Here is a 12,056-nt window from a genome sequence, read left to right as displayed (position 1 = left end):
ATGAAACAATGCATATTCAGTTTTTGTTTACGAACCCAGGGTCTCTCCGGGTGTCTGAGAAAGGTTGCTCCGTTGTTCCAATATGCGTTGTGTTTCACCCCCTACTCATTAATCTCCCTCCACTCGCTGATAGCTTCGTTTCGTCCACTAGAAATCGCTTTCAATTATTCATGCCTATTTTCCACAAATACCTTGGAGATGGAATTAGCAAACAAACAATGCCAGGCGACACTAATCCTCGTCTACAGCAAAGATCCTTTAATGCACTAGAGATCTGGCCGGCTGTTGACAGGCACCTGTTACTGTCTTCAGCTGCTTCGCAACAGCAATGTTGACACAGTAAATATGTTTGCAGGAGCAGTGCAGCCCTGACCCTACACTGAGGTGCAGGGATAATACTGAAGGAAAGGAGAGAGGAATAACGAAGAGCAGGAGAGCGTGGAGAACGGGAAAGAGCACCCCTGAAAAGGATAAAGGGGGGTGTAAGACACAGCTCAATTCATCGGCTGGGACATTCTCGGCTCCTTGACACAACGGCAAACGTTTTCACATGACACCATTTTCTTTGAGACGAGCACAGAGAGTCCAGTAGCTGATGAAAGCTCACTCTGCAGGCCAGGGACAAGGATAAAAACTAGATGTTTAAGACTGATTTCCAGATTCCAGAATGCCCTATTAGAGCATTTTTAATAGCTGTGTTTGACTACTTGAGATATTTTCTGTTCCTGGAGGCACTAGACGAGAAGTGAAGACAACAAAAAGAAATGAGGATGGTGCATTGTGACCTTGGAATTAAAAAGACATCCGACGCCCTGGTAGACAAGTTTCCACCAAAACAAAGCAGCAATATCTAGCAGTTTGCTCTGACTCATACAGCTCTGGTTATCTAGCATCCTGCAGCTAGCAAGCAAACATGCACACACACACACACACACACACAAACGCATGCACATGTGGAGTAAACAAATTGAGGTTTACAGATTGCAACAGACGGCAGAAGTTCCTGAGATCAACAATGCATAAATGTTAAGGAAGACAGAAAAGTGAGATGTGTCGTATCGAATAAGCATCATTGTGCGTTTATGTTTGTGAGCGTGTATATAGTATATGCATGTGTGTGTGTGTGTGTGCCCTCTAGCAGGGAAGATGATGCAAGGGAGCCTGGCAGGGTACTACTGAGACTGAAAGAAGATAGTGAGACTGACGGTTTAGACGACTGAGAGCTGGGCTTGTAGCTGGATGACACACACACTTTCACACACTTTCTCAGACACACACACATACATACACAGAGCCAGGGGCGATGGAGGAGAAGAGACTGAGGAAGACTTTGATCACCGAACTGAGCACATTCAAGCACTCAACCAGAGAGGGCAGTCAGTGATGAGGAGGAGAGAGGAGAGTGCCCAGGGAGAGACGAGGGGGAAGAGGGAGGAAGAGGGAGGGAGAGGGATCGGGTTGTTTTCTGACCTCTACGCTCATTGATACAGATGTTAAGGCATGAACACACAGACAATCAGGCATCCGACACAGACACAGCCGAGCCCTGTTGTATTGAAAGGAGTGGAAAAAAAACAGGTTTTCTTGACATGTTTCTTGATCACGCAAACCCATGCTGACAAAACTAATTTCATTTCAGCCGTATGAACGCCGTGTCTCAACGTGAACATATTGAAAGCAGTGGCAACATTCAGAAAATGTAATTCACACTTATTTCTTTAGCCTCTAGCCACTTGCTGAATGGTAAATATTACAATATTAAGTAGGAACCAGACACACAAGTGTGTCACGTAGGAATCCCTGCGGCTTATATTACCTTTACAAACAGTGTATGTCCGAAAACAGGCAGCCATAGCACTACAGATCTGTCCTCCACGCCTGAGATGCAGGTGGATAAACCATTGTGCTGTTTGCGAAGAGAGCAGGTAATTATCGTTGGCATTTTGACAAGTGTTTGCCAGAGTGAAGGTCAACTCTGTCTGCGTGGGAGATCTATGCTAATCTGCTCAGCTGGAAAAGACTACCACTCACCACCCAAATGGTAGCTAGCACCATTATGCAGCCACAGCTACCGTGTTTCCACTTTAGAGTTGTCTGCAAGGCTGTGTGTGTGAGGGAAAGTGTGTGTGTGTGCCTGCAAGCAGATCAGAGAGAGTACGAGGCCTTCCTACAGAGAAAGAAAATAGACAGACAGAATCAGGCAGGCAGACAGACAAATGGAGTAAGATAGAAAAGAAACCCAGTTATATATAGGCTAACGCGCTTGTGTTTCTAGAACAAAACAACAGACATAGTGTGGGCAGAGTGCACTTCACATCTGCCCACAAAGTATAATAGTCTCTCCTCTCGGCTTTAAGGCAAACTTCTCGTGAAGTGCGTTTCAATCCACTTATTTTATGCAAATTTTCAATTTGCGCAGAGAAAAGCCTGAGTGGATGACTGAAATTAATTGTTACAAAAATTTAACATTGCATATAAGTTTTTATTCTTGGCTGAGGAGGAAAAGTTGGTGTTGGTGTTGGTGTTGGTGTAAAACTGAAATGTGACAAACTGCAACAGAAACAGACTTTGTGAATAAGTCGAGACCTATATGAAGCATGTGACTTAAAGGAACAGTTTGTAAGATTTAGGGGGATTTAGTGGCTCCTATTGGTAAGGACTGCAGATTGCAGCCAGTTGAAATTTCTCCTGGTTAGAATTCCTTCAGTGTTCATTAATAAAGGGTTTTTTTTTTACCTGGAGCCAAACCAGTAAAAAACAATGAATAAAGGAGGTTCACGTTAAAAATCAGTTTCTCAAGCTCTGAATGTGTGCTCACCTTTATTCTTTAAGGCAATATGTGCTCACTTTATTGCTGATCAAAACATTTAGGAAGTTTTTACCAGGAGAGGATTTTCTGCAGATGTCTCCTCTTCTTGGAAACAAGTGCACCCGGTGATTTAAACCGGTAAAAACAATGAATAAAGCAGTTTCAAAATGTTTTTCCGTTGTTGTCCGGCGTGACAGAGATGGGTGCTAGCTGAGTACCTGCTAACATGTGCTAATTTTTTTTCTCTGATAACTTAAGATCCAGACATTCAGGAGGTTTCTACTAGGAGACGAATTATCTGCAGAGGTCTCTTCCTCTCCAAACCAACCAGACCTGGTGATTTAAACCAGTAAAAACACTGAATAAAGCAGTTACATGTTAAAACAAATCTGTGTTTCTCTGACACTGCTTGTCATGGAGGGGCTGCTAACTACAGTAGCCAACGCATAAAGGCTAATGACCCTATCTAGAACCAGTGTTTGGTTTGTTCATTCGGGCTACTGTAGAAACACGGTGGTGAACATGGTGATTTCTGTGGACAAGAACCTGCTTTCGATGTAGATATAAACAGCTCATTCTAAGTTGATTTTCAGGTAATTATACACTAAAGAAAACATATTCATTTTATTATATTCTATTTCTGCCAATATATTCTCTCCTAAATTCTACACATTGGACCTTTAATTTGCATTTTCTTTTGCCAAATTTTCTGTAAATTTGTTAAAAATTCATCGAACATCAAGATGATCTGACTTCTGTCTTTTTCCCCAAAATACACAAAAATCTCCTCACAAACATTTTTGCTGTCACTTACGTGTGTGTGTGTGTGTGTGTGTGTGTGTGTGTGTGTGACAGACAGAGGCAGGAACACGGGGGCAGACATTGTCTACGTCCACGTCTCCCTGCGTCTCTCCCTCGGGTGACAGCCGTGTGTCAGGGTCTCTGCTCTCTGCTCCAGATGGCCCAGTCAGTTGCTCCCAAGGTCCCCAGGCTCCCAGCGCTCATTGACCAGGGCCGGGGTTCTCACGGCCTGGGGGCCCGCGGACTCATTGCTGTGGTCTGGCCTCTGGGGCCTTTGGGGCCTCAGAGGGGCTATGGGGTCGCCCAGCCGTGACAGCCAAGACAATAGGAGTGTCCTCACCCAGCTCCCACCCACCATCTACCAGCCTGTCTTAACACATACATATCATGGTATTTGGCCTGGACGTTCTTGACCACAGTTGGTCGACATCGGCCGAGCCACCAGACAATCTTCAAATCCATCACCTGCAGAATTGGCTCATCGATTGAATACAAGATTAATTATAAAAGTGGTGGAACAAAAACGTGTTTAGAAGATGATTGAGACATATCTATGTCATCAATTTAAAATAATGACAGGACTTAATTAAAGGAAAAATACCTTTCCTACACATGAATCCACCTCCTTACTGTGAAGTGCACAAACATATGGAAACAGGTTGTAGATCAAATCCATCACCAGCTACAAAATGTTGCCTTACAGTGAGCAAAAGCAACTCTGGCAGATCCAATTTCCCCCGACTGAAGGTGATTTACATGTTTAGAAATCACAATTTAGATTGAGAGGAAGCAAGAAGGCAAGAAAAAAAGTTGAGTTCTAAACAACACGTTTCAACATTGGTTTTAACAGCTTGGCTGCCACTTCATCAAATATTGAATAAATCATTTTCTTGGCACAGTATGAACACAGCTGCAAAAAAAAAAAAAAAAAATCAAAAAAAAAAAAATCACACACACAAACATGCACACATCCACACACGCGCGCACAAACACGGACACACAGAATGCCTTGTAGTTTTGATAAAGCAGCAGCTTTCTCTTTTGTTTTGCAGCCGAGCAGGGATTAGGCAGTGCGGGTCTTTGTCCTGCGGTTTTCCAGTTGAGCAGAACACAAGAGCCTCTACCTCCACTAATACAGTCAGACCTCCCAGCAGGCCTTTCACCACACAGCCGCTAAGAACCTGCTGCCCAAAAGATGCTTTTCAATGAGTTATCAAATCTCCTCTATACTGTCCATGCCTTTCAACCGAGTCTCTTTGTCTATTCTTTTCAATGGAGCATTGAACACATCAAATAGATGGGCAGATAGATGGACAGCACAATGTAGCAGAGCCATATTAACCTCCTTCAGATGCTGCAGAGTACAGTCAAGGTAACACCAGTGAAGGTTAAATATATTGTTGCATCTGAATGTACATGGATGGACTGTATACACTTGTATATAATATAAAAAACAACCACAGCTATTTACAATGAATGTGTTTATTACAGAAAGCTTTAGGAAAATTACTCCACTATATGTTTTTAAAAGATTGATTAATCATGAGAAATTCAAATTCTAAACACTTGCTGCTTCAAGGTTAAATGTAAACCTTGAAGCTTGAAGCTATTCGATTTAAAAGTAAATATCGTTGGGTTTTGGGCTGTTTGTCAAATAAATAAAGCGCTTTTAAAATGTCACCTCAGGCTCTCAGAACTTTATTTTTTGATATGGTAGGACCCCGACACGCCAAGCCGATAGCTGGCCATCGATGAGCATCTGTCGCCCTAGTTTTTGTGGTGTGTCCCGCACCGTCGGCACTAGTTGGCCCTTGCTTGTTTTCTTTTCAGGCCGATTCAGCATGTGGAATTGACATCAGCAATGGCGGAGCCCGTTCGTGAGTGAAATCACTCTGATTGGCAGTACAGCTCAGCACATGAGAAAAGAAACTGAATCAAGGAAAGTTAACAAACAACTAAAGCCAAAAGGCTGTGAGATCAAAACAAATGTGTGACGTTAGGTAAGATTATTTTTTTAGTCACTGAGCTCTTTAACAGAAACAGTTCTTCGTGGTTTGTGTTGTTGTTTGCCCACACATTCTCACTCCGACCTTGTCACATATTGACATTTTGGTCATGGACTTTCCACCTCCACATACGATGTGCAAGCCTGGGTGTGTTGGTTATTGATGTTCTGGGACGCTGTGTCAAGTTCTCTTCATTCAAGATACTCTACCGTTTTCACAGGAAATTTAACATTAACATACAGTCTCTTTCACAATAAATGCACTACGTCAGTACAACACCCCGAATTGACATTTTTTTCCCTTCAACAACAAACACACATGGTTAGGTTTAGGAAAAAAGACCAGGGTTTGGCTTTAGGATCTTACGAGACACGAACACCTCTCAGATGAAAGTCGGTGTTTGTTGGACCCATCTACCGCCAACCTCCCGCCCGCCCCACTCGAACTTTGGCTGCCTTAACTTTCGTTCTTGTCTCAATGTGTTTCCCCCTGATGTGGCTGGTCACCGTTAAACTAAAACGGTGACCAGCCGCATATCACGCTGACGTTAAAGGACACCGTTTTTTCACTGCCCAAGTGCCAGATTTCGACAACTTTGGAGTGAGACCGGGCTCTATTTGCAAGCACAAGATTAAAATTATTTGTTCTTTCAACATCGGGTTCTGTTTTCTTTAAGTGTCCCCTTTTAAATGACAAAAACAGACTTCTATCACCTGCTGGTATGGACAGTTAAATCCTCTCATGCAGGCGCAGAACAAACATGCTAGTTGGCCGTTGGCTGTAGTCTTTGCGGCGTGTTTAAGTGCAACTTTTTGGCCTCTTTGTCGCCACTTGTCCTTTGACATCTGTTTGGTTTGTCTGGCCGTTTGCAGAGCTTGGGTAGACAACACTCTGAAGATACGCAATGCAGAAAATATTCAACTATACATCTCATTTATGTCTCAAAACTGTCCGTTCTACAAAACTGCCCCAGCTGGCATTGTCCCGCAGGTGATAGAAAGTCCTGGTTCTCTTTTCTCTTCTGTTGAATTTCCTCTCTGTAATTTAGGTGTGTCCATGGACCAGGCGCTGAGTCTTGACCAGCATGCAAATTGTTTGCTTCGCTTCTGTTTATACCAGCTGAGGAACATTGCTAAATCCAGGCCTATTGTGTCCCTAGCTCAGATGGAGATGGTTATTTATTTCATCCCGTCTTGACTATTGCAATCCCCAAATGATTGCATTGGATGATGGTTTTCATCTGCCTCAGCAAGACGTCCCTGGAACGCTTACAAGTGGTCCACAATGGTGCTGCCAGTCCTCCCAAAAAGGTCTCATGTAATTTTTGGATTTCTTTGCACTGGCTTCCCATCAAATTCAGGATCCAGTTCAACATTCTTGTGATGCTTGGTCACACTGAAGAGCTACTGCAGACACCTTTAAAAAGCCTGTTTTTTTAGTGATTTCTTTGTCTGCATTTCATGTTTATTATTTGTTTTTTTAAAGTCTTTTATTGTGAAGCCTGTCTGATTTTGAAAGGTGCTTATGAATAAACTTAGTCTCTACATACTTAATGGTTATTATTCAGATATAAAGAAGAATACGTTTGCTGAATTTTCTACAGCATTCCACGCTTTTCTGGTTTTCTAGTTTCACGACTGCTATAAAGCATGCTGTGCAGGCTCTCAGCAGCAGGTTGAGCCCAGAATACAGCAGGGCTTTTGATGAGTTCATTAAGAGGCCACGTCATTTATGCACAGTCACACATAAGGCAATGGTCAGCCAGGATTACCCAGGTGGCCACTGCATGTGGGTGTCAGTTTGATTTTCAGATTCCACTTAAACCATGCTGTTGCTCCACAACCTGGTAGCCACTGTGAAATCACAATGCCAATGCCATATTGTATTGAATTCAATGTCTCGCATGCATATTTGGAGTTGGAGTAAAGCTGGAAAATGATTTGAAACACTAAAAGGAGAGCTTCTGCATTCACATTGTTTTTAACATTAGGAAGAGAGTGGGAAGTCCACTCCACTTCACACTGTGGTGGAAACAGAGGGGGGTACCAATGTAGGAGGGGGGCGCAGAAGATAAAGCTCTGGCAGGATTTGATCTAAGGTCAGTGGGGGCACACATGTAGCTCCAGAGACAGAAGATTTAACCACTCTGCTATCTCAAAGCACCATTTTTACATTTTTAATACATTTCAGAGGTGCAACCCACGGTCAAACGAGATTGAACGATGACGACGATGCATCCAGAGTAGTTTGATAAGCTCCTTCTGTCGCCTTTTACAAATCACTATTCAGGTGGGCTGTATTCATAATTCATCACCATGGGTCAGGCTGATGATCATGTTGACTTAACATTTGGTCTGACATTTCAGCCCTGCTCATGCCTGTCATTAGCTCTCGCCACACGCCACCTCATCAAAGTCAGTCACACAAGAGAGGTGTTAAAAAAAGACCCCCTTTACACCTTGCATTAAAATGTGTCTCCTATCCAGATTGTACCTCGATGTAATTAAAACTGACTACATATACACTTGGTATGAATATATGTCTCTAGTGTCCATATTGTGTTCCTACTGAAACCAAACGGTTGTAGCCATTCTTCACAGAGCTTAGCTGCTGCTTTATAAATGGCTCGGTTGCGATATGAATTGCCAAGTCTGCTTGTACACTTTCGTCTGACCAAATTCAGGGGCTCACCTGCTGGTAGAATAATCATCCTAGCTATAAGCCGTGATAAACGAATGATCTAAACAATCACTACAGTTTCAAGATTAGCGTCACCAAATTAGTTTCTGACCAAATGTCTCCCCTTCTGTTCCTGAGATATGACATTGAATGATGGCCAGAGAAGTGTTTTATGCAGAATATTATGATGTCACAGTGAAGCTGACTTTTGGCCTTTTGGATATAGATGTCATCACTTCATCATTTTATTCTATTGGACATTTGTGTGAAGTTTTGTCATAATTAGCGTATGAATTCTTGATTTATGACCAAAAACATGTTTTGTGGGGTCACAGTGACCTTGACCTTTGACTACCAAAGTCTAATCAATAATACTCTTCAGTCCAAGTGGATGTTTGTGTCAAATCTTAAGAAATTTCATCAAGGTGTATGTGAGATATTGCGTTTACGAAAATGAGATGCATGCAAGGTTACAATGACCTTGACCTTTGACCATCGAATTTGAAGAAAAAATGCCCCTACGTGTTCTTGAGATATCTTGTTCACTAAAATAAAGTGTTCAATAAAGAGACAGACTAGGTCACAGTAACCTAAATCTAATCAGTTCATCAATGATTCCAACTGGAAATATGTGGCAAATTCGAAAAAAAATCCCCTTTTTGAGATATAGCATTCACAAAAATAGGATAGACGGAGTGACTGATGGACGGACAGGTGGACAACCCAAAAACATCATGCCTCTAACGGGCAGCTGGCCACATGACCTGAGGAGTTTACTTCTCAAATTAACTATTTGCTAATGTTGGAGTGAATTTCTTTGCTACACCAGGACCTGAACATGAAGTGGGACGCCAGAAAAGAAAGGGGAAGAAAAAGAGGGAGCTAGAAAGGGCTTTAAAGTCAAATAATAATGCAATAACCAACTTTTTTTCAGTCAGAGACAAAAGCTGCTCCAAGCCAGGCTGGAGAGGCAAACAATAGCCAGGAGGCTAATGTTATGGCTAACATTACTCGCCAAGAGCTAGTGTCAGTGAAGGAGCCACTAGGCCCACCAGCACCTGTGAAAAAGATGATAGATGATAGTGCTGATATTGCCTATGTAGTGCCCGTCACTGAGAAAGTCTCCTTCAGTGTACATGTATGTAATATGTATGTTAAAACAAATCTGGGAAAGATCCATTTACTGGACCTTTTCAGGGGCCCAGCCATTTCTGTGGGCAGGTCTGAATCTGATTACCCAAAACGCATGAGGCAGTATAGAAAATGGATGGGAAAGAAAGTGAAAAAAGGCGGATGTTATGATACAGTATAATTATTACAGTACACCTCATGCAGGAGAGGTAAATCTGCAGCAGCTGTAATATTTGCTCATTTGATCACTTTGTTAAACAAACGTTGCAACAGTGGGATGACGGAGAGGGATAAATACAGATACACACTGTAATCCAACACACACACACACACACACACACACACACACACACACACACAATAACTCACACTCAAAAACCACTGAACCAAAGATCAACCCCCAGCCCAACCTTTCTTGCGGTAAATCTGTGTCATCAGCCATCATCCAGCATGTCTCTGATAGGAAACGAGTTGGTGCCAAAAAATGTCGCTGTGTAGAAAAAACTGAAGCAGCAACACATTTCAGCCAATAACAACACCACCATGTTGATTCCAGTGGGGTGATATTGGATGATATTGACTGTTGGGAGTATTGCTGTGCTTCTCAAAGTCATTTCCGACCAAAGCAAGGACACTGACACACATCACACACACACATCAACAGCAACGCCGGGCAGATCGGAGTGCAGACAATGAACAGGGGAGTGGAGGCATACTGACAACCCTCCTTTCTGTGGGTGACAGCTCTCCATCAGTCTACATCAAACAAGTGCACGCATGCAGCCACACACACACACACACACACACACACACACACACACACACACACACACAGAGGAGTATACACTCTAACTGATTGGCTGGAGGAAACGTGTTTCAACCTGTCAGCCTGTTGGACATAATAGAAGACCAAATAAACTGTCCTGTACACTGTATAAGTGTGTGTGTGTGTGTGTGTGTGTGTGTGTGTGTGTGTGTGTGTGTGTAGACAGGAGACGTGTACACTCTAGACTCATCATCCCAGTAATTGATGGTCATCTGTCATTGCACACTGTTGATAATCTTCTTTGGGACGGGGGTTTGTCTGAACAAGATGAACACCAGCCTATCTACTGTATCTGGAGAGACTAATCTGTGTTCTCATTTACCGAGGCACAGACGGTGACGGAGTGGACTGGCTAGTGAAAATGAGATGAATCGCAATGAATGTCGTCAACAGCAGTCATCGTGTGATAGGTGATATGAGAAGAAAAAATAAATCTTGACTGCTCTTACCTGCAACTTGAACCAGATCTGCAGTGGTCACGTTCTTGGGGTTGGGGCCAAGTCTGAAAGTCAAGGCTGGACCCAAGACGCTGCAGAAAAACAAGACAGACAGAGCAAAATGAGCACTTGCATTTAAAGGAATAGTTTGACATTTTGGGAAATACACTTATTGGCTTTCTTGCTGGGAGTTAGATGAGAGGATCGATACCACTCTCATGTCTGTCCATTAAAGGGGACCTATCGTGCTCTTTTTTTTTGGTTCATGCTTGTATTTTGGGTTTTTTCAGAATGTGGTTACATGCTTTAAGGTTAAAAAAACACTTTGTCCTCATACTGTTTGTGCTGGAGCACCTGTATTCCTTCTCTGTCTGAGATGCTACATTTTAGTGTCTTTCTTTTTAAGCCCCCCTCCCAAAAAAAACCCAGCCTGCTCTGATTGGTCAGCGTTTTCAGGTGTTCCATATTACAGCGTCTATGCATCATCATCGCAACAAGGGGAACAACTGTGAGAACAGCTGCACTTTCTGTCCTGAAAAATCATCAATAAAAGCTTATAAACACAACCTAATGTTCTGATTCTGGAAACCAAGGCAAAATTAACAATATCGGCAACCAAGATTTGTGTTTCGTTAGCATGTAGCTACAAGTAGCAGTAGAGGCTGCATAGTGTAAACGCAGTATCGTGCCTAAAATAGATGACCATATAAAGAAATCCATCATAGGCTGACGTCAGCTTGTTGCTTAAGTAAAGAAAATGTTGGAAACGAAGTATTCAGAACGGTCTGAAGCCTGAAGTTTTTGCTCGGAGGGATTACTTTTACATACGTTTACCTCACTCCTATTTGAAACTTTGGTCATGTTCAATATGAATATCCAACATTGTATCATTATGATTATGACAGAAAATACGGAAAAGCATTATACGACCCCTTAAATCAATCCAGCTGTCTAATGGCTCACACTATTTACTATATATATATTAAATAAGAGTAAATAAAACCAAAATGTTATTTTCTTTAGTTTTACGTGGGTAACTACAGTTATTGTGAGTTGGGCTCTAAGCGCTGCCAAAACATAGGTGTCTTGAGTAGACATAGATGGAGGTCTGAAGTTGCTGTTCTTCTAGCCCGCTGTGGGCTGTAAGGATATTAAGGACTTTGAGTGGTGATGTCAGAGGTGACAGCTACTGTTTCCGTGAAATGTTCCAACGGGTAGCCATCGCTGTGGAAACTGAATATCAGAAAGGTTGTAACTCTTACAACAGCTACTTCATGGAGAAACTGACGCTGCTCTGAACATTATCTAGGACACAATATGTTTCTGAAAATGTTAAAATCACTTGACATGCTTTAGAGGTCAATTTT

General features: G+C 42.4%; 1 protein-coding gene across 1 annotated transcript in view; it reads right to left on the bottom strand.

Annotated features, from left to right (window-relative positions):
* ptprn2 (protein tyrosine phosphatase receptor type N2) overlaps window positions 1-12,056 on the bottom strand; it is a 176,056-nt gene that overhangs the window by 98,603 nt on the left and 65,397 nt on the right. The window contains exon 10 of the mRNA XM_049565193.1: window positions 10,702-10,781. Within this exon, the coding sequence (XP_049421150.1) occupies window positions 10,702-10,781 (80 nt within the window). The remainder of the gene's footprint in view (window positions 1-10,701; window positions 10,782-12,056) is intronic.

This window comes from Epinephelus fuscoguttatus, linkage group LG21, assembly GCF_011397635.1.
Source record: "Epinephelus fuscoguttatus linkage group LG21, E.fuscoguttatus.final_Chr_v1".
Lineage (NCBI taxonomy): Eukaryota > Metazoa > Chordata > Actinopteri > Perciformes > Serranidae > Epinephelus > Epinephelus fuscoguttatus.
The sequence above is the reverse complement of the archived record's forward strand: the minus strand, read 5'-3'. Positions and strand labels throughout refer to the sequence as shown.